At 58.0% G+C, this 25,210-nt stretch overlaps 1 protein-coding gene across 2 annotated transcripts in view; it reads left to right on the forward strand.

Moving 5' to 3' along the window:
- CAPN11 (calpain 11) overlaps positions 1-25,210 on the forward strand; it is a 31,424-nt gene that overhangs the window by 2,166 nt on the left and 4,048 nt on the right. For both annotated transcript variants that reach the window (XM_045009661.1, XM_045009662.1), the window contains exons 2-20: positions 7,603-7,894; positions 8,617-8,686; positions 13,506-13,624; positions 13,878-14,011; positions 14,211-14,379; positions 15,879-15,962; positions 16,045-16,130; positions 16,381-16,455; positions 17,414-17,574; positions 18,424-18,593; positions 18,814-18,825; positions 19,862-20,073; positions 20,600-20,639; positions 20,996-21,061; positions 22,326-22,383; positions 22,492-22,556; positions 23,707-23,775; positions 23,883-23,961; positions 24,533-24,649. In XM_045009661.1, the coding sequence (XP_044865596.1) occupies positions 7,649-7,894; positions 8,617-8,686; positions 13,506-13,624; positions 13,878-14,011; positions 14,211-14,379; positions 15,879-15,962; positions 16,045-16,130; positions 16,381-16,455; positions 17,414-17,574; positions 18,424-18,593; positions 18,814-18,825; positions 19,862-20,073; positions 20,600-20,639; positions 20,996-21,061; positions 22,326-22,383; positions 22,492-22,556; positions 23,707-23,775; positions 23,883-23,961; positions 24,533-24,649 (2,032 nt within the window). In that variant the 5' untranslated portion in view covers positions 7,603-7,648. The remainder of the gene's footprint in view (positions 1-7,602; positions 7,895-8,616; positions 8,687-13,505; positions 13,625-13,877; positions 14,012-14,210; positions 14,380-15,878; positions 15,963-16,044; positions 16,131-16,380; positions 16,456-17,413; positions 17,575-18,423; positions 18,594-18,813; positions 18,826-19,861; positions 20,074-20,599; positions 20,640-20,995; positions 21,062-22,325; positions 22,384-22,491; positions 22,557-23,706; positions 23,776-23,882; positions 23,962-24,532; positions 24,650-25,210) is intronic.

The following is a 25,210-nucleotide window of genomic DNA, read 5'->3' on the forward strand; positions in this document are numbered from 1 at the left end:
GTGGTGGGAACAACTGGACCCTCAACTGTGTGTTTGGGGGTGCTGCTGTGATCACAGGCCAGAAGCAAAGGGACCTGGACTTCCCTCCAGAATGGTCACCTGGGTTCTGTATGGAGCTGAACTCCTGTGCACTTGAACAAGGGTCTGCCTGGTGGGTCACCCTGCTGTGGGTGTCAGCATCACACTGGGGATCCCAGTGCATTGTTCTACAAAGCTTTGAGTTCTGTTCCCACCTGGGGGGAGGATCAGCAAATCCGAAAGAGTTGTCCCCGGAGTGGTGGCTGGGATGGTAACAACCTGGCTGGTAGGAATTGATGGTGATCCAAGGTCTAGCTGGGGGTCAGTCTTCCCTGGTGCAGGGAGCTTGGAGAAGCCAAGTCCTGGCACAAAGCTGGAGGGGGAATTGGTGAGACAAACCCTATTGTGCAGCTGGGGAAACGGAGGCACAGTACAGAACAGTGGCCTGCCTATGGGGGCACAGCGAGTCAGTGGCAGAACTGGGATTTGAACCCAGGAGTCCCGTGCGCCTTCCCTGACCAATAATGGTTGCAGCCATCAGCTAATAGGGCTCAATCTGGGCATGACGTCACTGGGGGCTGAGTGAAGACAGAACTGGTGTACAGGGGCAGATTAGGGTTTGGGGGGGGCAAGTGGGGGCCCCACCCCTTCCACCTGCTGTTCCCCCACAGAAATGGGATTGTGGCACGGGGGCTTGCACTGCTCTGCCCGCCCAGTGCTCCAGCAAGCCCTTGTGCCCTGACCCACTCCCCGGCAGGAGCGCTGGGAGCACCCATTTTTCCAAAGCCCCATTGACCCAGTGGCTAATCCTCCACTGCTGGTGTAGGGTTTGTTTGACTGGTGGAGAGAGGCCTTTGGGGAGTGGAAGGGACAGCTGGATTGGATCAGAAGGAACAGGGAAAGTGTCTTCCAAACCAAACAAACAGGACTGCTGTGAAGCCAGGGGAGGACTTTGAAAGAGAGCTCAGGGACTCCCAGGGCTGGAGTCAGCCCTGGTGTCACTGACTTGTTACACTGAGGAGAAGGCACTGCATGGAGAGATGGGGAAACCTATTGGGGAAACCTCATCCAGCTCTGGGAGGTCAGTGCAGCGCAGAAATCCTGTCTAGTGCCTGCCTGGCTCCATTCTACGCGGCCTGGCCATGGGGCTCCCTCCACTTCTCTGGGGTGGCAATTCACCAGCCGCATCCATCTGTGTTGGGAAGACTTTCCTGAGATTCAGCTTTAATTCACACTCCCTTAATCACACCTCAACCCTCCTAGCTACACCTTCTCCCCCACCCCCCTTGGGGTTTACAGCCCCAGGGACTGCACACTCCATTCCCAGACACCTCATAGCCAAGCTAGGCACACCTAGCTCTTCTGACCCTCTTCTCAGCCCCCATCCTTCCGGGGGCCCTTCGCTGAGCTCCTTCCAGCTGGCTGCCCTCTTTGTGAGGAGGTGCCCAGGACGGAGCACACTATCCCCGATACCAGAGCCTTCCCCACACAGCCCAGGAGAAGCCCATGGAGGAGGGTGTGATTTAACTGTTGTCGCGGCGCAGGATCGCCCCCCAGGAGAGCAGTTCATGGCTGTCCGGAATTAGTGGCAGCCCTGTTCTATTCCAGTTCTTGTACCTTGCCCATCACCATGGTATTGGAGCACCCTGCCCAGAAGGGGGGTTCCCACCAGGAAGTCTCCAAAGCGTCGGATGGACGCCGGGCCCCATGCTGCAGCTGTGCTGGGGAGCAAGCTTTGTGGCTGAACCAGTATTTCAGGGCCCTGTTGGTAGCAGTGTGTTTCTGGGGAGCTGTTTTCCAGGAGTCTGTGGAGCCAGAATTGCCCCCTGGCATCAAAAAGATGGATGCTGCTGGAGGGGGCCTGCCAGGCACAGAGATGGCCTTGGCACTCCCTGGACGACAGTTGGCTTGTGCCTCTCTGAAGCACCATCCACAAATGTGCACCCTATATGCCCACCCAGGGAACCCATTGGCTCCATCAGCATCAGCCTGCAGGGAGACCTCTGTCTGCTCCTGCTCAGCTCGCATCCAGACCAGTTCCCCCATGTGTCTGAAATGCTCGTCACTCCCTCAGCACTCAGGAGGCCTCCAGCATCAGCTGCTGGTTCCCCTCCTTTGTGAGCACAGCAGCCATCAGGGCCTTCCAAAATACACTGAATAACACGGCTAATAATAACCTATGTTGTGCGCTATGGATGTCTGTGCCTGCTGGGCAAGGCTCAGCTTATCCACAGGCGGCTTGCCCAGAACAGGGGGCTGCTGCAGAGCTGGGAGGAGCTATAAATCTTTGAAGAGGAAGCAGGGGTGCAGGAACCCTACAAAAGAGGCTGCTAGTTTCTAGCCCCCCTGGGGATGAAGAAAAGCTTGTAAACATTCCCAGCGTGTCACTAGCGCAGAGAAGTTTGCCTGAGTCTGCAGACAGCCTGAAACCATCGCTCTGTGAGGGCAGCTGCCCCCATCCTGGTGGGGAGGGGGCTGTTCACTCAGCTGATGATGGAAATGTCAGCATTAACCACTCTACTGCTGATCACCGCATGCAGGGTGGAGAGGGAGGGTTGGTCTATAAAGATCTATGCAGCGTGACTGGGAACGGCAGCTTATTTTGGTGCCACAAGTGGGTGGCACTTAAGAGATGACCCCCAATTATTTTTTCCCATCTGGTTCCTGGAGCCAATAAGCCAGAGGGGAGGATCAGAGAGCTCCACCCCCGGGGAGCTAAACCCCAGGAGCAGAGAGGGACATTTCACACAATGCTTAGCCTGGGCACCATTGTTTTGCAGGACAACAGTCAGTCCCTGGGGTGCCTGAGTCACTTGGGCAAGCCGTTGCTGGCGTGAGTATGTGCAGTAGGGAGGGGACATGTAGCGCGCTCAGTGCAGTGGCGAAGGGCTGGTGCTGCCGTTGGGGAATGCTCTTTCCCTGGAGTGACAGTAACATGGGTAGAGCATGTTCACACCCATGTCAGCCCTGCACAGGCCTGTCAGGGAGGTAGGAAAGGGCCCTGCAGAGCAGGAGAAGGCTCGAGGCAGGGGAAACCGCAAGCCAGGAAACAAAGGCAGCACAGATGACTATGCCTAGTGTTGTTCCTCGCCCTGCCCTGCCCTGACAGTCAGAGACAGGAGGAGCTAGCCCAGGGGCTCCCTGGATGGGAAGGTCCTTGACCGGTACACCGAGATGGTGTCGCTATGAGGTTCTGGGACACACAGAGGTACTAGTGCTGTGGACCCTGGGGTGGGGAGTTGGCACTGAGAACTGGGTGGGGATGATAAAGGGGATTCACACTGTGGTAGGGAGGGACACAGGGATGGGGAGAGAAGCAGAATTGGTACTGCCTGGGGAAAGGGGTACTGGACATGCGGAGGGGAGTTCACACTGCCAGAGGAGTGGGCACCAGGGGCATGAAGGGTGATTGGGGCTGCGGGGGGAGGGTATATTCTCTCACTCCCCACCTCAATGAGCATCAGGGCAGATACAGCTGGTGCCACCATAGGGCACCCAGTGTTCAGTGCCCAGTTTTTTGCCCATCCCAAGGAAGCCAGCAGAAGTATGGCATGGGATCTGAGCAGTGGGTTGGACTAGATGACCTCCTGAGGTCCCTTCCAACCCTGATATTCTATGATCTGCCAAGAGCCATCCCAGCAAATACCATCCACTCCCTCCTGGTACCAGCAGGCACCCCCAGGATCAGGGGAGACCTCCTTGTGGCCCGGCTCCACCCACACTGTCCTGTGCTGAGGGTTGTTGTGGTGTCTCTCAGCGCTGGGCTGCTAGGTGTCCAGTCCCCTGCCATTCTGGGGGGCTCTGGCATGGGTCCCCCCCTGGAATAAAGAGGATCATGGCTGGCAGTGGGGAGGCTGTGAAGAAGGCGTTACGGGCCCCAGGGCAGGATTTCTGGCAGCAGAACATGGAGTCTAGCTTGGCTGTTGCAGTGAGATGTCCTGGAGGTAGCTTGGGGTGATTGTCTGAGCTGGGGGAGAAAGAGCAGAAGGAGGGGAAGGGGCTCTTTGCTGGCATGTGCAAAGAGACTTCTTGTGTGTTTCCAGCACTAGCCCTGCTGAGTGTCGCTCCCTGTAAGATGAGGAGGAGCCAGCATTTCTGAGGGGACAGTGTAGGGATTCCAACAGGCCCTCGGGGTGATGTTTTACCTGCTGCCTCCGTGGGCACTAGTGCCAGTCCTCAGAGCAAGGCCTCGGTTGTGCCAGCCAGTGCCCACTGCCTCATGCTGAGTAGTGCCCCCATGTCTGGGCTCTGGAGCAGCAGTGAGGTGGGTCAGAGCTGAATTTGCTGGATGGGGTGGCACAGCGCAGTGGACCCTGGTGCTCTGGGGATCCCAGTCCCATAAACCCGCAGGCCCCAGGTGCTGATTAAATCCTTCAGAGGCAGGGACTTGGCAGGCCTTTACCCTGTTTGTGGTGGGCTCCCCACCTCCGCCCATCAGTCGTTCACCCAAGAGGGCGATGGGTCCCAGTCACAGTAAGGGAGGCTGGGGTTTGGCCCAGGTGATCCAGGCTTGATTGGCTGTGGGGCCCACCCCCATATTCTGGGATGGGAAGCTGGTGACTGGTGGGGGGAGGGCCAGCTGTGTCCCCAGCACTAGTGGGAGTTGGTTAGTTGCACACACCCCGAGCAGGACAGAGCTGTGGTCCTGCTGGTCTGGCATCCAGTCTCCAGCAGGGACTGACGGCTGGGCGCCTTGAAGTCCCCCTGCACATGTATGCGCCTTTCCCTCCTGAACACCATTGTGAATAGAAATGTGGCCTGTCAGGCTGGATGCCACGGCCCAGTTCTACACAGAAGCGAAAGTGTCTGTGCTATGGAATGGGGTGTGGGAATGGCCCCTGACTGTGGGAGGCCACCCCAGGGATCCTTTCTGCATGGCCAACTGGCCCCCGCTTCGTCACTTGGTTTCTGAGTAGCACTTCTTGGTGGGAGAGGCTCTCCTGGAGCAGATGGTACGTTCCCAGCAGAGGTAATGCATGGGGGGGCATGCAGGGTCACATGCCCTCCCAGATTGCTCGGTCACATGGTGTGGCCAGGCCCCCTCCATGCAAGCCTGTGAGCTGCACAAGGCAGGGAGAGGCAGAGACAGGAGGAATATCTGGGAGCTGCAGGGAGGGGCCACTGCTTTCCAGGAAGGGGGGGCATTGCTTTTCAGGGGGAAGGGGCTGCCTGGGGGGCATGACTCAAGCTGTTCTGGGGTTGTGGCCCCCTTCCCCCACCATCAGCAGGCACGGGTCTTCTCTGTTTCCCAGAATCATGCATCCTGTCAGCTCTGGGCTGGGATTGAGTCACTCTCTCCTGCTGGGGGAGGGCTGCTCCTTCTCCTCCCTCTTGTCAACCTTTCCAGACTATTGTAACCCCCCCAGGAGTCTGAAGTCCGAGTCCCGCCACCCAGAGATGTAGCATATCATTTAGCTTCACGGGGCCCCCTGTGGTGTGGGACCCTGGGCAATTGCCCAGCTTGCCACCCGCTAACACCTGTCCTGCACTTGCTACCCCCTTAAACCTGTCCTGCACCCTCCCTGGGGGTTGGTTGGGAGCGAACCACTGCTCTAGCCCACTGAGCATTGCTGGCTCTGGCCTGCAGCCTTGCAGAGATCTCGCCACTTGCTAATGGGCCCTCTGAATGTGCTGACTCAGTGCAGGCTCAGCCAAGGACATCTCCAGAAGGAAGGGACTGGTGCAGGCAAAATCTGCAGTGCTGCAGGGCCCATCCCTGGGAGGGGGGAGCCAGAGGAGCACCCACTTCCAACCCCCTCCCTTTCCCCCTGAGGAGTTCCCACTGTGGCCAATTCCCCCCCCCCCACACACACACCTGTGGTTTGTCTCAGAACAATATCGCCAACACCTTCTCCCCCACCAACCAGCAGGGATAGCTAGAAGTGGGTCTAGGACAGTGGTTTTCAAACTTTTTTCCTGACGACCCAGTTGAAGACTGTTGATGCCCGTGACCCAGCGGAGCTGGGGATGGAGGGGTTTGGGGTATGGGAGGGGGCTCAGGGCTGGGGCAGGGGGTTGGGGTGCAGGAGGGGGTCTGAGCTGGGGGTGCAGGCTCTGGGGATGAGGGATTTGGGGTGAAGGAGGGGGATCTGGGTTTGTGGGGCTCAGGGCTGGGATGCAGGAGGGTGGCAGGCTCTGGAGTGGGGCTGGGGATAAGGGGGTTGGAATGCAGGAAGGGGCTCTGGGTTTCAGGGGGGCTCAGGGTTGAGGCAGGGGATTGGGGCATGGGCTTACCTCCAGTGGCTCCTGGTCAGCAGCGCAGCTGGGGTGCAGAGGCAGGCTTCCTACCTGTCCCGGCACCGTGAACCATGCTGCATCCCAGGTCCGGCTCCTAGGCAGAGGTGCCTGGGCACCACCACCCCGAGCTCCCCGGCCAATGGGAGTGTGGAGCTGGTGCTCGGGGCAAGGGCAGTGCGCAGAGCCCCATGACCCCCCTGCCTACGAGCTGGACCTGCTGCTGGCCACTTCCGGGTAGGGACTTCTAGTTTTACTAGTAGTTTTTACTGACTGGCTGCCAGGGTCCCTGGGTGCTGAGCAAGGCAACCCAGTGCCTCGCATTCCACGACCTGGTAACTTTGAAAACCAGTGGTCTAGGAGAGTCCCAGCATCTCCAGTCCCAGCCACCCCCAGGAGGCACTATGGGGAGTGGGGCAGGAGTGCTGGGTCTGGCAGGTCTCCAATATATTCCAGTCACAGCCTGGTCACACAGGAGGCGCTGTAAGCAGCAAGAACAGAGCGCGGGAGTGAAAAGTTCATTGCTCTGAAGTCCTGGTGGGCAGTGATGAACAGTGGGCACATTGCCTTTGGTGGGGGGGATGGGGGCTGAGGCAGCCAGGATTCCTGCGTGCTTGGCCCCTTTCCAGGCAAGTCCCAAATCGCTGTTTGTAGCTCTGTGCAGAGTTTCAGCAGCGGAGCCGCCCCCCTCCCCAATCTGCTCCCAGCTGGGGTCCAGGGAGCTCTGTTTGTTCGGCTGAACACCATTGTGGATAGAAATGTGGCCTGTCAGGCTGGACGCCATGGCCCAGTTCTACACAGAAGCGACAGTGTCTGTGCTATGGAATGGGGTGTGGGAATGGCCCCTGGCTGTGGGAGGCCACCCCAGGGGTCCTTTCTGCACTGCCAACTGGCCTGCCGTGCACGGTCATTTGGTTTCTGGGCTCCCTCACAACAGTCTTTCAAAAGGAAGATGGTTTCTGGGTGGGATGAACTTCCAGCCTGTTAACGTAATGGCTGAAAGTAATAGTCAGAGTCCAGCATACAGCAGTCAGGTACTGTGCAAGCTTCTCCAAAAGGCTCCACCATTGCATCTCAACCTGGGCTCCCCTCACACAGCTCTGCCAGGGCCCCTCACCCCTGACCTGCAGCCCCCCTGCTATCCCAGCCCTGGGCTCCCCTCACACAGCTCTGCCCGTGCCCCTCGCCCCTGACTTGTCTCTTCTCTGCCTAGCCCAGATTCCTCTTGCAAACTCTGTTCCCATGGGGGAGTCCTGTCCCCAGCCATCCCTGAATCTCCTCGTCCCCCACCCCCAGCCTCACACACGCTGCTGTGCCACATCTCATCTCCTGGTGCCTTTTTCATCACAGGGGGAGGTGCTGAAGCTAGCGCTGCCTGTGCCTGGACAGCTGCACCATGATGCCCTTTGGGGGAATTGCCTCCCGGCTGCAGAGAGACCGGCTGCGAGCGGAGGGGGTGGGTGAGCACAACAATGCTGTCAAGTATCTGAACCAGGACTACAGCACCCTGAAGCAGGCTTGCCTGGAGAGTGGCACTCTCTTCGAGGACCCCCAGTTCCCAGCTGTCCCCTCCGCCCTCGGCTTCAAGGAGCTGGGGCCAAACTCTGGCAAGACCCAGGGGGTGCGCTGGAAGCGCCCATCGGTAAGTGCCTGGCTCTCTCCTTTGTGGGGCCTACAACGTCCATCTGGATCCACTTGGCCAGGAGGCCCTGGACTGTGAGAGCTGCTCTGCCATGGTGACGCAGGTGGCCCTGTCCCTTACACACTGGATCCCTTTGCATGCCCTGAACCCTGGTCCCCAATCTGCCAAGCACTCTAAACCCCTCTGCCTGCTCCAGGCCCCATCTCCTTCAGACACCCTCCTTCCCCACAGATGCCTGGAGCCAGGGGTGCCAAGGGAGTTCTGTCTGTTGCACCCTCCAAACTGGTTGCCTTCTGTAGTGAGTTCCTTTTCCCTTAGTTAGATCTGGGTGTTGAAATGTGGGGGTTGGTCTCTGTCTCACCCCTGCCCTTTCTGGATGGAATTGGACCTGTGCAGGGGTGTGAGCATGTTGCCTTCAGTGACTGGGGGCCCTCGGTCTGTGTAAGCCCTCATACCATTGCCACTAATAAGGTTTGGTGCCTGTGGCTCTGCCGCAGAAGGTCTCAAAATGTTTCCCCACTGATCCCTTTGGAGTGGTTACTGTCAAGGCCCTTGCCCAGTGCTGGTGGCAGTTGGCACCCCTCTCCCCTGGGGGTGCTGTCAGACACTGCTACATGGTCACCCCTGAACCAGAGTCCAGCTGATACCTGCTGTGTAGAGATCAGAGTGCAGATCCTGCTGAAAGCTTGCACCAGTATTTGAGTCTCTCTGCTCCTCTGCAGGAAATCGTGGGGGACCCTCAGTTTATTGTTGGAGGCGCCACAAGGACAGACATCTGCCAGGGGGCTTTGGGTAAGTACTGTCCATCCAGGGCCGCCCAGATGGGGGGGCAAGTGGGGCAATTTGCCCCGGACTCCACAGGGGCCCCACAAGCCCTGGCCCAGCGGCGGTCCAGGTCTTCGGCGTCAGGGGGCCCTTCAGTGCTGCCGAAGACATGGAGCAACTGAAGGGCCCCCTGCTGCCGAAATGCCGCTGAAGACCCGGACCATCGCCAGGTGAGTACAAGCGCCACAGCTCCCCCACTTTGCCCCAGGCCCCCTGAATCCTCTGGGCAGCCCTGTGTCCATCCAATCCCTGCACAGCAGCACCTGGGGTTCAATACAGGGCTGGGAGGAGGTGTTTGTGTGAGGAGTGTTTGAATGGATTGAAATTGGGGGGCCCTTTTAAGTGCGAAGAGGGGATCCTGGTGGCAGGGGCTAGGGTTTTGTAAGGGTCAGTTTCCCAGCATTCTCTTCAGGAGTTGGGGGATTGACCCCAGTGCCCCCGCTGAATCAGCTCTGCTATTACTTCTGTTCTTCCACCATAATCCCACCAAGCCCTGCAGCTCTGGTTCCATCCTGGGATCTCCTTCACATCTTGCCAGGATCTAAGAGGACTTCCCTCCTGCTTAGCACTATGGAAAGGGCAAGGGCTTGCAACCCCTTCACCACTACCGTGTGTGACTGACTGTTGGTTACAGTAGTCCCTGAATGTCCCAGTCAGGAATCCAGGCCCCATGGTGCCAGGCATTGTGCCAGGCACTGTGCCTACATGTCTGTAATAAGCCAGTTCCTGCTCCAGAGAGCTTTCAATCTTGGCACGTGATGAGAGACAACATTAAATGAAGATGGCACAGGGCAAAGTAACAGTGCTCTGACTGAGGAGGCCGCTCGCTTGCGTAATGTTTTGTGGGCAGCGTGATGGAGGTGAATTGGAAGGACTGTGCAGTGGCTCTGCTGATTTTTCCAGGGAGTGCCTTCCAGGCATGAGGGGGGCAAGGGAGAAAGCACAAAGGTGGCCAGTGGTCAGCAAAGGCTGACAGGGTTAGATGTCTGGATAATATATTACAGTTGTTAGGTAGGTGGGGCTGAGCTGTGATAAAAACCTGAGCTTGTGTTTGATGCCTTGGAAAGCATAGGTGGCGAGTTATATGGGCCCGTGGTGCCCGTGCTCCACCAATGTTTAGGAATGTGGGCCCAACCTCACCCATGTTTGAGCTTACCATGCTTTGGAGGGCCCTGCACTTCAGGGGGACACAGGGTCCAGGGTGGCCTGGGGGGTTAGCACAGGGCCTGGCACCAACAGCAGTGAGTGACCCGGCCCCAGCCTGCCCTGCTCCACCAGCTCCCGGCACCATTCGTGGGAGGGGATGGAGCAGGGGCTTGCTGGGGCCGGGCCATTCGCTGCTGCCAGCGCCAGACCCCCCACTAACCTGCCAGGCCACCCTGGCCACCCATGGCCAGACCCCCCACTAACCTGCCAGGCCACCCATGGCCAGGCCTCCGCTTCCCCCTCAAAGCGCGGGGCCTGAGGCGGTTGCCTCAGTCCGTCTTATGGACGGGGTGGCTCTGCTTGGACCCATTCTAGGCACCACCAAAAATTATACAAACCTGGGGTCCGTGGGAGAAGGGGGCAGGGCAGTGGAGGGACCCAAAGAGGAAGGTGACACAGAGTGAGCTTAGCTGGCAAGGTAACCTTAGCAGCAGCATTTTGAATGGGCTCAAAGGGAGCAAGATGATATGGAATCATAGACATGTAGGGCTGGAAGGGACCCTGAGAGTTCATCTAGTCCAGCCCCCTGTGCTGAGGCAGGACCAAGGAAACCTAGACTGTCCCTGACAGGTGTTAATCTAACCTGTTTTTAAAAACCTCCAATGATTCCACAGCCTCCCTAAGTAATCTAGTCCAGTGCTGAGCTAGCCTTACAATTCGAAAGCTTTCCTGATGGCTAACCCAGATCTCCCTGGCTGCAGATTAAGCCAATTACTTCTTGTTCTACCCTGAGAAAACATGGAGAACAATTGGTCACTGTCCTCTGTACAACAGCCCTTCACATATTTGAAGACTGTTATCAGGTCCCCCTTCAATCTTCTTTTCTCAAGATTAAACCCATCAACTCCCCCCCCATTTTTTTAACCTTTCCTCATATAATCATATTTGCTAGACCACTCATCATGTTTGTTGCTCTCCTCTGGCCTCTCTCCAATTTATCGACCTCTTTCCTAAAGTGTGGCACCCAGAATTGGATGCAGTACTCCAGCTTGAAACTCACCGGTACCTGAGCAGAGCTGGACAGTTACCTCCTGTGTCTGCCGTACAACACTCCTGTAAATACAGCCCAGACCTACAACACCCCTGTGAACTTGGACACTTCCAAGCATTCGTCAAGGAGAACTGATGATGGGAGATGATGATGATTTTGGTAGCGTAGCCAGATTTTTAAGATGCTGCATAGGAAGAAGTGGCAGGATTTAGATACGGTTTGAACATGTGGATCTCGAGAGCAGGGTCTCCTAAAATACTGTGTGCTGATGTGTGTTAAACAGCTGCTATGTTCCACCCCAGAGATGGCTGCATTTCAATGTCTGGGGAAGTGATTACTGTGTCTAGTTTGTAGAACCCCTTGGGGGCTCTGGGAATGTCGGAACTGCCATGGGCACAGCAGCATGAGCCTGCATGGGGAGCCACAGAGCCAGGCTGGGCACAGTCTCTGGGAAGAGAGGTAGAATCCCTAACTCCCTTACAGCAGCCAAAACTGGGCCCCAAATTGCAGTTAGTACATGAGAGTCTGTCCAGGAGAGAGCCAGGGTCAGAGTAGAGGTGGGAGGCTGCAGGCCTGGATCAAGAAGCATAGGCAGAGCTGGGTGGATGGGCCAAGACTGGAATGGTCCAATGGGGAGGGCTGTGGGTCAGGAATGAGGGGCATTGGCGGAGCTGGGGGTGGGGCCCCAAGACTGGAAGAGCAGGGGGAGTTGGTGGCCAGGACTGGGGGGCACTGGCACAGCGGGGTTGAGGCTGGGCCACTCTCTGGTGTTCCCATGGCATCACTGTACCTCCAGGACAGGCGTGAGTGGAGCGGGTGTTCTGGGCCTGGCCATGCCCGGGCAGGAAGTTCCTAGGGAGCTGAGTCACAAGGGGAGGGCAGCCTGTGGCTTGAGGGTTGCTATGGTGATGGTGTGTGAGTTGCTGCCGTGACTATATTTAGAATTCCCAAGGAGATATCAAAACCAGGCCCTGCACCCAAGTGTAGTCCAGGGCACGCGCACACCCCAAGTCCAGTCCAGGGGCCTCTGAGTCCAGGCCTGGTTCTCCTGCTGGGAGCTTCCCTGTTCTGCCTCCTGGGCACTCCCTCTGCATCCCCACCCCTGCCAGCCTGTGCCCACTCTCTGCTGCTCCCCGACCCCTGCCAGCCTGTGCCATTTCCCTGCTGGATTTGCCAGTTACCAGAAAAATATTTAACCTGCCAGTTTGTTTTTATTTACATGGGTCTAAAGTTTTGCATTATACTCCCAACACACTGGGCTGTCTACTGTTAAAAGTGTCTGTGTCCAGCTAAAGATGCTACAGTGTTCCCACTTCTGTAGTTCAAGCAATAACAGATGAAAACAGTTGAAAATACAGCAGCTGTCTGCCCACCACCACACACGTACACTGTGCGTGTGTGTGTGTGTGTGTGTGTGTGTGTGTGTGTGTGTGTGTGTGTGTGTGTGTGAGAGAGAGAGAGGGTTTGAGTCACGCAAGAGTGAGGAGACGTGTGAGGCACGTTAAATAATGGAAGATCAGGGCGATGGTGTGAGTGGTCCTACTATACCCCTGGGGAAAAAAGCTTGCATCAGAAACTGCACATTCAATGACAACTGGCTAAATGAGACAGACTGGCTGGCAAAATGTGCTGATAAAACAAATGCCTTTGTTATCAGTAAAAAGAACAGGAGTACTTGTGGCACCTTAAAGACTAAGGTGCCACAAGTACTCCTGTTCTTTTTGCGGATACAGACTAACACGGCTGCTACTCTGAAATTTGTTATCAGTGACGTTATCAATCTTATCTAGATGTGTTCTCTCTCTAGATACTATAAGGGGCTGTTGGGGTGCGGGGGTTGCAGAATTGCCTTGTGGTTGGGGGTTGGGCTTGCCTTGTGGGGGAGGGGATGCCAGTTTTTCGGCATTTCAGAGGTGGTAATCCTATCTGTCTCCCTTAGCGCCCAGGCGTCTCCGCCCTCAGCCACTTGTCACTCACCGCATGGTTCCTGCCTGTAGCAGGGCAGCCTGGCTTGTTCCCTTCTGACTGACAGGAGCACCTGGGGATGAGGCACAAGCTGGCTGGCCTCCCAGCAGTTCCTGCCCTCCCCCATTATTCCCGGATGCTCTGGGGAGGAGTGTGAACCCCTGGGCACAGTGCCCAAAGCCTGGGGTCTGTGTTTCCATCCCCCTCAGTCAGTGCCACCTCACCGGGCACTGGGTCCTTCCTGCAGAGCACGTGGGAGGATGGAGGGTGCTGGGGGGGCACATCCTTCTGCTTCCACAGGGCTAACTAGGGGTGTTGTGGGGGTGGAGCATCCTGGGTCTCCCTGCCCAGCATCCCTGGGAGGAAGTTGCTGGGACTCCCCCAACCCACCCCTGTTAACTCCTTCAGTGCCTGGGTTCTGTGGGCCCCGGGGATGCGACTGGCTCTTGTATCATAATGGGCAGCAGGCTGGAGGATCCCATGTGGCGCTGCGCAGGGAGGGAGGGGGGTGCGGTAGAGTAGGGAGGGACACAATCTCTGGTCCCAGTGACTCAGCAGGGAAGCTGTAGGGAGGGAGAGGCTGGGGGCAGGTCTGGCGGCTGATCCCAGCTCCCTGCTCTCCAGGTGACTGCTGGCTGTTGGCTGCCATTGGCTCCCTCACCCTCAACGAGGATCTCCTGCACCGCGTGGTGCCCCATGGACAGAGCTTCCAGGAGGACTATGCTGGAATCTTCCACTTCCAGGTAAGGCCAAGGGCAGGGCAGCTCCTCACCCCACCGCAGGTGCTGCAGAGCCCTTCGAGATAGGTCCAGTTCGCTGAGGGCCCAGGCCTCGGAGTGGAATCCAGGCCTCCCCCATGACCCTGGCCTAAGACCGTCTACACTGAGTAACTCCTGGGCTCTGTCGTGGCCCCTCTCTGCCCCAAGCTCTGCAGCTGTCCCTGTCCAGGGGAGCCTGGTCTTGACCCACTCACCCCAGGCTCTCCTCCCTCCCCAGATCTGGCAGTTCGGCGAGTGGGTGGACGTGGTGGTTGACGACCGGTTACCGACCAAAGACGGGGAGCTGGTGTTCGTGCACTCGGCAGAGTGCTCCGAGTTCTGGAGTGCCCTGCTGGAGAAGGCCTATGCCAAGTGAGTGCCAGCCTGCTGGGCCTGGGGCCAGTGGGATCAGAGAGGGCAAGGGGCTGAGCGGGGAGCACATCTCTGGGGATCCCATCCAAGGGGTGTCTCCTCCAGTGGGCTTGCTCCTCTGATTTGGGGAGCAGCTGGTGAGTCCCAGTGCTGTCTGCCCTGGCGTCCCGCTCATCCGCTGGCTCTGTCTGGTGTGCAGGCTGAACGGCTCCTATGAGGCCTTGTCAGGGGGCAGCACCACGGAGGGCTTTGAGGACTTCACTGGGGGCGTGTCGGAAATGTACGACCTCAAGCGGCCGCCCAGCGACCTATCCAGGATCATCCGCAAGGCGCTCGATAGAGGATCCCTGCTTGGCTGCTCCATTGACGTAAGGGGTGCCCCTCTTCCCTAAGGGGCTGGGGGGAGGTTGTGGCCCCTTCTCCTCCTTCCATGCATCCCCCTCCATGCCCAGTTGCCAAGGGGGAAGGTGTAAAATCCTCCTTAGCTGTGTCACAAGCCCCTTGATAGCGAGGGTAACCCCTAGCTGGTGTCTCCCCAGCACCCCAGCAGGGCTGGCCGTAGCTTGAGGGGTGCGCCACCCAGATCTCCCCCACATGAGGACAGCATGGCCCCCTGCTGAGCCCCAGCAGCGGGGGCTGGGGAGCAGAGCTGGTTCACAGTCCCTGTAGGCATCTCTATGGGGCTAGTCTTGCTGGCGGGGAAGGCCTGTGGGTGCAGGGAGATCATTCATGCTGGTCTGTCCCACTAGAGGGTTTTGGAACAGGCATGTGCCCCCTTGTGGTGAAATTTTGAATCAGCACCCATTGATCTGCCATTTCCAAGGGAGCATGTTGGGGGCCATAAAACCAAAATCTTCCAAACAACTGCAGGGGCAGGTCAATCCAACCCTCTGAGGAGAGGAGCCAGAGGTGGGGGGGGGCTTCAGCATTAGCCACCATCCTGAAGGGTCCCAGGGGATGTACTGTGCAGTAGAAGGATTCTTTCCTCCTCCCACAACCTCTGCTCTGGGGGGGGTGTGTATATATATATATATATATATATATATATATATATATATATAAAATATAAAATAGGTATATTTCCATATTTTTTATATCTCATAGAACTGGAAGGTGACCCCAAAATGTCATCGAGTCCAGCCCCCTGCCTTCACTAGCAGGACCAAGTACTGATTTTGCCCCAGATCCCTAAGTGGCTCCCTCAAGGATTGAGCTCACAACCCTGAGTTTAGCGGTCCAATGCTCAAACCACTGAACTATCCCTCTTGTACAGGCAGCCCCAAAGTGGGCAGTATCCATTCATCACCCCCTGCCCCCTCAGCCCCTCCCAATGTGTCTTATTGCAGCTATCACTCCAGCAGAGCCCTAGGTGCAGCTGCTGCAGTGAGGGGGAGCAATTTCTGTCCGGTACCACCTTTAGGGAGAGTGACTGCAACTTGCTCTTTTCATATGGAGACTATAGCTCCCAGCATGCAGTGCGCTCCACTTTGAGGTGAATGGCTGGGCTGCTGGAACAAGGCATGCTGGGGCTTGTAGTCTCCATGGAGAGCATCTCCAGACAAGTGAGGGTGCTCAGGGCTTTGTTTTGACTTTTATATAGCACTGAGTTCAGGTGTTTGCCAGGCAGGCACTCAGGGCACAAGCAGGGGCTAGGTGGCTGGCTGTCATGGGGAGTTGAATAGATTGGCCCACATCACCAGCCCTGATCCTTTGGTTGATAGTGCCCGGTCCCTCCCCGGGGCTGGAGCAGCTTGGGATGGGGGCTCTCTGTGGGCAGGCAGCATGTGTCAGTGTCTCCTTAGCTAGAGGAGGAGGTGCTGGCTCTGGGCCAGGGGAAATGCACCAATTCCTTGTCCTCTCCCCTCAGATCACAAGTGCCTTTGATATGGAAGCAGTGACCTTCAAGAAGCTGGTGAAGGGGCATGCCTACTCTGTCACAGGCTTCACTGAGGTGAGTGGCTGCCTGGGACCAAGAGAAATTACGTGGCTCAGCCAGTGACATCAGTTTAACCTTTACCTCTGAATTTTGCCAGGTGGAGTACCGGGGTCGCCAGGAACAGCTCATCCGCATCAGGAACCCCTGGGGTCAGGTGGAGTGGACTGGAGCCTGGTGTGACGGGTGGGTGAGAAACGGGTGCCATGCCAGCATTGTGTGGTCCTGCTGGGAGGGAAGTCTTGTTGTGTGCGGTCCGGGTGCTGTTTGCATGGCACTGCTAAGGGAGAGCTCGCAGCGCGTGATGCCCATGCGGCAGATAAAAGTGCAGCTCCAGCGTGGGCTCTGAAGTGTATGGCACTGGGGCGTGTCAGGGAGGGTGGCACAGTTCAGTATTAGTGTCCCCTGTCTCACTGCCTCTCTCCTACCATCCCAGGTCCTCCGAGTGGAACAACGTGGACCCCACCCAGAGGGAGGAGCTGCAGCTTAAAATGGAGGATGGTGAGTTCTGGTGAGTATCAGCAGAGACAGATGGTGCCATTCTCCAGCACCCAAGAGGCGGGGCAGCCTGCACCTGTTCCAGATGGGGGGTGGGGCCATAAGATTCTGATCCTTGGGGGATCACATTCTTTGTCCTAATTGGCTGAACTCCTACCAAATCAGGAGCCTAGGAAAGTGTCTCCATCTCCCCAGTTAATAACTCTGCTCTTCTGCGGCCCTTCCATCCAGCCAGACGCTACAGAGCTGGCCAGCCCTCCAGGCATGTGAGCGGGACCTGTCGTAGCACGTCCACACGCCACATCCTGTCACCTCCGTTCCTGTTGCAGGCTGTTGCCATGGTGGTCTTGCTGTGCCTCTCACCTTCCCCAGCGCGCCATTGAGAGCGCCTGCTTCTTGGCCCGGAGTTAGGGCAAGGGAGTCCGCTGGGGTTTGTTGCCCCAAAGATGGAAATAGAGCTGGGGGATTGGCAGAGGGCTTCACTGCACGCAGCTCTGCTAAGGGAACCTATCCTCAGGGTGGGATGCAGCCAGGCTGATGATATGAAGGACCCCAGCTGGGCTGCGTGGGGCTTGGGCCAGCAGGAGGGACACTTATTCCAGGCTGCTGCCAGTGAACCCAGATGAGCCCCCTCTGCACTCAGCCTTGTTGGGGTGGCGATAGCAAATAGGACTGGGACAGGAATGTGAGGGAATAGCCTTTCCTGGCCCCAAGCATTGTTGGTTCAGACAGCAGTGGGGGGTGGGCTGGATGGGACCCCCGGAGTGTGCCCCTTGTACCTCTCCCTTGTCTGAGAGCTCCTGAGCGGTGGGGCACAGGGAAGGGGTTAGAGCCAGGAAGGTGAGGGCCCCCTGGATGGGAGACCAGGAGCCCCCCTGCCTCCCCAGCACCGTTGAAGAAACCCCCTGGTGGAGAGATCCAAGCTGTGCGGAGTCTCAGTCTTTTCTCTGCCTCCCCTCCCCCATGTTCAGGATGGCTTTCAAGGACTTCATGAGGGAGTTCTCCAGGTTAGAGATCTGTAATCTGACCCCTGATGCCCTGGACAAGGACAGCGTGAGCAAGTGGCACACGACTCTGTTTGAAGGTTCCTGGCGCAGAGGCAGCACAGCAGGGGGCTGCAGGAACCACGCAGGTACCACTCACCACCAGCCTGTTCCTTAAGGGTATGTCTACACTGCAGTGTAAGCCTAGGGTTCGAATTCAGACTCAGGCCTAACCCCCTTTCCTTCCACACACAAATCACACAAACCCAGGGTCCCAGGACCCCAGAGGGGTGAGGGATCCAAGCCTGAGTCAATCTGGGACCCGGGGTTCAAGCCCTGTTGCTCTGCAGTGTAGACACAGCCCCACTGGACTCATGCTCTGGGAGTCTGCCAAAAGTATTCCATGGGCCAACGTCCTTTGTCCTCTGGACAGCCAGGTTTGGTGAGCAGTCAGGTTTTCCCACACTGCACCACGAACAAAGGGCTAAAGCAACCACGTCTTTGGGAGGGCACTAGGAAGTCTGGGATATGGATAGCTGGACTTGCACTTGCCTAATGCATTGTAGATGCTGGAGACCCAGGTTGGGACCCAGGATTCAACAGTTCCTAACCTGGGGTTACAAATGAGTGTAGACACTCAAGCCCTAGGTTCACAAACTCAAGTTCTACTAACCCTGGGCTTACATTGCAGTGTAGACGTACCCAAAGACTCCAGTTTTCATGTGTGTGTGATCAGGGAGCACGGTGATGCTCTGTGAGCGGGTCTGCCATGGGGTGGGGGTTGTGGGGCTTGTCCCTGTTCTGGAAGAGGGGAGCCCCTGGGCGAGGAACAACCTGTAGCCCAGCACATCTGAGCCCTGCAACGAGGAGGGAGTGGCTGGTGATCAGAGACACTGGGCAGGATGCAGGAGCCTACTCCTTGCATAGCATTCGCTATGGGGGAGGAGGCTCTGAGGCCTGCTCACCTGATCCATTATTCCGCCTCCTCTTTCCTGCAGCCACGTTCTGGATTAACCCCCAGTTCAAGATCAAGCTCCTGGAGGAGGATGACGACCCCGAGGACAATGAGGTGGCCTGCAGCTTCCTGGTGGCCTTGATGCAGAAGCACCGGCGGAAGGAGCGGAAGATGGGGGGAGACATGCACACCATCGGCTTTGCCGTCTACGAGGTAGCCCCTGGGTGTTGCTCAGCACCCCTTAGGGGTGGGGAGTCCCCCATCCTAACCCACATGGGGGCGGCACTGCTGAGCTCCAGAGGGATCCCACAAGCCCTGTTAGTGGGATGACTTTCGCCACTCACCCCCCATACAGCACTGAGCTCAAGAGGCAGTGGGCAGGGCCTCCGCTTCCCACACACAGGTCCTGATCTCTTTCTTCTCCCTTCCACAGGTCCCAGAGGAGGTACGTCCTGAGCTGCCAATCCCCACTGCTGGAGTGTGTGAGAAGAGGAGTGGTAGGGCTGGCAGGAAGGGGTTAATTCAGAGCCTGGACTCTTGAGGTCCATCAGCCCTGGGGATTTCCTGCCTCAGCCTTTCATCAGTTCCATCAGCCTTCTAGGGCGACCCCTGGCCAAGCCTTCCCTGGGCTGGCAGTAGAAAGCATGCAAAGTGTGCTTGGCAAGGGAATGCCAGGAGGAGCTGGCTGATGCTCGGCCTGGCTAGTGTCCTGGGCTCAGCGTGCTCAGGTTGTGGGGCAGGAAGATCCCCGCCCCCTGGAGCAAGGGTGGCCAACCTGTGGCTCCGGAGCCACATGCAGCTCTTCAGAAGTTAATATGCGGCTCCTTGCATAGGCACCAACTCCAGGGCTGGAGCTACAGGCACCAACTTTCCAATGTGCCAGGGGCTGCTCAACCCCTGGCTCTGCCACAGGCCCTGCCCCCACTCCACCCCTTCCTGTCTCCTCCGCGAGCCTGCCATGCCTTTGCTCCTCCCCTGCCCCCCAGAGCCTCCTGCATGCCACAAAACAGCTGATCGGGAGTGCGGGGAGGGAGGGGAAGGCACTGATCGGTGGGGCTGCTGGTGGGTGGGAGATGCTGGGAGCAGGTGGAGGGAGCTGCTGGGGGGCTGCTGACGTGTTACTGTGGCTCTTTGGCAACATACATTGATAAATTCTGGCTCCTTCTCAGGCTCTGGTTGGCCACCCCTGCCCTGAAGTAATTGCTCTCTGCAGTGTGTGCATGGGGCGGAGGCTATCTTCTTGCCTCCAGAAGCTGCAGCATTGGTCAGTGTTGAGAGACCAGTCACTGGATTAGCTGGGCTGGGCTAGTCTAACAACTTCCTGGTGATGGTCTGTCCAGGGTGGGTAGGTTTGATGGGTGCCCTCCACCCCAGAGCCCTGAATCTGCAGCTGTGTTAGTATTCTAATGTGTCCGGGGCCCTGGGCAGCTCCCTCCCTGCCCGTGGCTGGGCTGTTACCCATGAGTGTGTCTGGTCCCCAGGCCAAGGGCTGCCAGAACGTGCACCTGAAGAAGGAGTTCTTTCTGCGGAACCAGTCCCGGGCACGCTCAGAGACCTTCATCAACCTCCGGGAAGTGAGCAACAAGATCCAGCTGCCCCCGGGCGAGTACCTCATCGTGCCCTCCACCTTCGAGCCACACAAGGAGGCCGACTTTGTCCTGCGCGTCTTCACTGAGAAGCAGTCGGACACAGAGTGAGTCCACATGTGAGATAAGTGGCCGGGTCTCAGCCCAGGCTCTGGGGACATGATAGCCCAGCTCAGGCCTGGCGTGGCTCTGGTGGTCCCTGGGCAGATCCAGATGAGTGGGAGGCTTCTCCAGAACATACTGACATGAGGGTGGGGGAGGGCAGTCCCCTCCCCAGGTTTGAGCATTGGGATCGGAGCCCCACACAACTGCAGGGGAGAGGCCTTGTCCTTCCCTGCCCATCACTCCATGTCTATGTTGCCATGTGTCTCCGTGCTTTGTATCCCCTGGGTGTCTGGTTCCCCCCAGATTAGGGGTAGGACAGGGTCCCCAGGTCATGTTCCTGGGGCCCCTCTCCCCAGGGGTCTCAGAGCTCGGGTTTCTCTCTCCAAACCTCCTGGCCTGTCTGATCTAGCCGCACTAGGGGGTATGCCATGCTCACCGCCCCCACAGCCCACCACGCCTATCAGGACCCCACTCCCCTCCCAGCTGTCATGCTGCCCCCTCACTCACTGTCTCCTCTTGTTTCCCCAGGGAGCTAGATGAGGAGATCACCGCAGATCTGCCGGATGAGGTAAGAGGCCACCAAACCCAAGCCAGTGGGGGTGCAGGGCAGCACAGTGGGGTATGGGGGAAAGAGCTCCAGCGGGGGGCTGGCTGCATTCATGTGCCCAATGCGGGTTTGAAATGGCCCTTCGGCTAGAGGACAGACTGGGCTGAGGGGCGGAGAAGGGGGCACAATTGAGTGGGGAGGGTGGGTGACAGTAGAGAACTGGTGGGGAGCTGAAGGGCAGCTGGAGGAGGGGTGCAGAGAGCTCTCCCTGCTGGCTCTTTTCTGTAGGAGCCTAGGTGTGATGGCAGCTCAGCTTTAGTGGGAAGGGAGAGTCCAGAGCTTGTTTAATAACCTGCCCCTGGTTTGTGTCACCCCAGGAAGAGCTCTCGGAGGATGACGTGGACAGCTCTTTCAGGAATATGTTCCAGCAGCTTGCAGGAGAGGTGGGTGCTGCCGCTCTGGGCTCTGTTAATGCCCCCCTCCCCCCAGAGGGGGGGGCAAGTGGAGAAATTTGCCCCGGGCCCCACAGGGGCCCCCACGAGAGTTTTTCGGGGCCCCTGGAGCGGGATCCTTCACTCGCTCCGGGGGCCCCGGAAAACTCTCGGGGGGCCCGGGCCCTGGAGCTTCTTCCTCTCCCGGTCTTTGCCGGCGGGGGGGGGTCCTTCCACTCCGGGGCAGAAGGACCCCCCGCCACCGAATTACTGCCAAAGCGGGACCCGCTGCCGAAGTGCAGTCGGGTCTTTGGCGGTAATTTGGCGGCGGGGAGCCCCCTCCGTGGGTCTTCGGGGCACTTGACGGCGGGTCCCGGAGCGGAAGGACCCCCTCGCCGCCGAATTACCACCAAAGTGGGGACCCCCTGCCGCCGAAGACCCCAGGTCCCCAGAATCCTCTGGGCGGCCCTGCCTCACCCTCCCCGGGGGCCCTTTGTGCCAGCAGCAGGCTGGGAGCATTCTGTGAGTCAGAAATGGGAGAGGGGCCGTGTCTGTATCCCTGTCAGGATCAGGCCCTGTCGTGCTGGGCACTGAGCACGCGCAGCTGAGACGCTCCCTGCCCCGAACAGCCCCCAGGCTCCGCAGCAGGGGTGTGGACATCAGTCTCAGAGCTGTAAGGGGGACGACCCTCACTGCGGCAAGGCTGGGCTGCTCTGTACCGAGCTGGGGGCCCCGTCACTCAATGGCTCAGCCCCTCCTCCCCTCTGGGTGTCGGGCACGACCTGGCTCCATACGTACTGGGCCTGACCATTTATGCCCCACTTCATTAGAGGGCAAGACCCTGCCCCCTCCCCCCATGGAGACCCCGCAGGCTGTGGGTGGGGAAGTCCTGCTTTGCCAATGCTCCTAAGTCTTTTCCTACTCCTGCTTCGTACCTTCTGCTGCCTCAGTGGAGCTGGGGTGGGGGGTCCTGGCCGCAAGACTGGCTCTGGCCTATAACCTGGTTTCCTTGGCCGGCAGTGAGGTGCTGCTAACCAGCAGGTCTCCTTCACCGACAGCAGAGCAGACATGGGCCATCACGCAGCACTTGTGGGGGGAGGGAGAAAATCCCTGCTTGGAGGTGATTTGACGGGGTCAGAAAGGGGTGCAGGTGCTGCCTGAACCACGCCTGGCACCAAGGAGACCCACCACCCTGGTGTCTTGTGAGCGAATCGGGGGGAGGTGCCCAGCTGAGTGGAGCGGATGAGGCGTCGCTAATCCTTTGCCCTTTCACCAGGACATGGAAATCAGCGTCTTCGAGCTCAGGACTATTCTGAACAGAGTCGTCACCAGACGTAAGTGCTGCCCCCGGGCTCTCCCCCATCCTTGCCACTGTCGTTCGCTCGCTCCCCTGCCCTGTGACTCATTCTCCCAATAACAGCGTCTCCTTCCCCCACCCCCAGACAAAGACCTGAAGACGGACGGGTTCAGCATGGAGTCCTGCCGCAACATGATCAACCTGATGGACGTATCCCTCTGTGTGATGGGGAGAGGGGGAGCCTCTCCCATGGGGACCCACCCTTCTGGCAGAGACTCCTTTTCCCGAGCTGGGGTGGGGGATGGGTTTGGTTTGGGTCTCTGACTCCCAACCCAGGTAGTTTCAATAGAGGCCCAGCCCAGCATGGCTCCCCAGATGTCTACTCTGGATCCCTCTCCCAGACTCATTTCTTGCCAGGAGGTTAGATTCTGGCTGTAGCAGCACCGTGGGCCCTTGCTCCAGTGCCTCTGACCTGGCTCGCTGGCCATGGTGCGGGCTGGAGCAGCAGGCTTTCTGGAACAAGCTTTCACTTCCTCTCCATGCCCGCTGCCCAGGGAGCTGTGCCTGCTCCAGCCCAGAGCCTGGCCACACCCTTAGTTTCTCTTCTGCCTCCCCCTTTGTGAGAGGAAGCACCCCGCCGCTCAGTTCCCTCTATTAGTACGTTCTTATGCACCGGGCCTGGGACCCTTTGCTGCCCAGCAGTGACCTGCTCCATCTCTGGGCTGGGGGTAGACACAGGGAGACCTCTGGCCCCAAGTGGGACTGAGTGAGGGTATACCAGGTTCTCACCCAAACTCCTTCAGTGGAGCAGCATCCCCCTCCCCCATTGTTCTGTCTGACTGCTGGGGATGGAGTGGGGAATCAGCCGCTGGTCTGTGCTCCCGGCTCACACTGAGAGCCGCTAGGGCAGTGCCAGGGAGTCACGATCACTGGGGAGCAAGAATTCACCACCACCACAGCCCGCCTTCCACTGCACCCCGAGATGGATGGGAGCACGTGCCAGTCCAGCTCTTGGAGCCACTCTGATCCCCGAGCCCTTCACAGATTGTGTGTACACAGTGCCATAGAAATGCAGCCACCTCTGGGGTGGGGCACAACAGCTGTTTAACTGCTGCACAGCACAGCAGCGTGAGGGGATCCTGTGCCCAGTTCATGCAACAGGGGAGGGAGGGGGCCAAATGGAACTGAGCAGATTAGAATTTGGTCTGGCTAAAAGCCCTGTTCTTGCCACAAGTACCCTGGGATCTTGAATGAACACAAGTGGCCAGGGCCTTTCCTTTCCCAACCTCTTCCTGACCCTCCCTGCACTCAGGGTTGCAGACCCTTGGCTGGTCACTTTCTCCTTGACTCTGCTCCCCAGAAAGATGGCAGCGCCCGCCTTGGCCTTGTGGAATTCCAGATCCTGTGGAACAAGATCCGGAGCTGGCTGGTAAGGGGGTGGCTTGTGGAGCGCTGGAGTGAGAGAGACTTCTCTGTGCTGGGGTATGGGGAAGGAAGCGCCAGCCTGGTCTTCACTCCCACATTGTGTCATTGCAGACAATCTTCCGCAACCATGACCTGGACTCATCAGGCACCATGAGCTCCTATGAGATGCGCATGGCTCTGGAATCAGCTGGTAAATCAGGAGGGCATGGGGGAAGGTCCTTGGGCTGGGATAGGGGAATATGTTGAGCTTGGACCCTGCATGAAAGTCCCTGGCAGCTGGATCAAGTCTGATACCTTCCTGGTGCCATCAGCTCAGAGTCCGCCAGCCATGGCATTAGGGTCACACCAGAGATCTCTCCTGGCTTCCCAGTGCCCGGGGTCTGATGACTGCTCTGCACTGTCCGTACTGTCCGTAATCCTGTGGTCACAGCAGTGCTAGTCTGAGTGCCTTGAGACTAGATGAGTCTGGGATCCAGGCAGGGTGGGCCTGACCTCTAACCACTCCATTGTGGGGCTGGCTTCCTGGCAGAGGAGAATCCAGGGGACCGAGTGGGCTGCGTGTCCCAGCTATGGATTGGGGGAGTTAGCTGTAAGCAGAAGGCTAGTGTCCCCCAGCCCATCGGCCCCTTATTGCAGGATGGGCTGGATTCTGTTTCCACCTCCCAGCTGTCACTGAAACCCAACGAGTATGGCCCCCTCTTTCTGTAGCCCATCCCACGCTCCCCTGGGGACTAACGGCTTCCCCCATCTCTGCCCTCCAGGCTTCAAGCTGAATAACAAGCTGCACCAGGTGGTGGTGGCACGCTATGCCGATGCAGACCTGGGCGTGGACTTCGATAACTTCGTCTGCTGCCTGGTCAAGCTGGAGGCCATGTTCAGTAAGTGCCATCTGTAGGGCGCAGCAGCACCCAGCAACTTCCAGGCAGGAGGTCCAGAGGAAATCTCGCCTGCAACCAAAACTGGCAGGAGATCAGGGAAGCCAAGTGCCATTGCCTGGGTTGGGGGTGGGTTAACACCCCTGTTCCTACTGGAGCCTGGAAGAAAACCTTGATTTTAAGCTTCATCTGACAGATAAGTATTAGGAGGTAGCCGTGTTAGTCTGTATCCACAAAAACAACAAGGAGACCGGTGGCACCTTAAAGACTAACATATTTATTTGGGCATAAGCTTTTGTGGGTAAAAAAAACCCCTCACTTCTTGCATCTGAAGAAGTGGGTTTTTAACCACGAAAGTTTATGCCCTAATAAATCTTATGCCCTAATAAATCTGTTAGTCTTTAAGGTGCCACCGGACTCCTTGTTGTTTATCTGAAAGATAGCATTTCCCCTAGTGGGGCTGATGGAGTCAGAGGGGAGAGTGCTCCCTACTGATGAGTCACTGACATCACCCCCAGCAGCAGAGCCCCACTGAGGATGCTACTGGGCGTTAGGATTGACTTG

This window comes from Mauremys mutica, chromosome 3 (genome assembly GCF_020497125.1).
Source record: "Mauremys mutica isolate MM-2020 ecotype Southern chromosome 3, ASM2049712v1, whole genome shotgun sequence".
In the NCBI taxonomy this organism is placed as follows: domain Eukaryota; kingdom Metazoa; phylum Chordata; order Testudines; family Geoemydidae; genus Mauremys; species Mauremys mutica.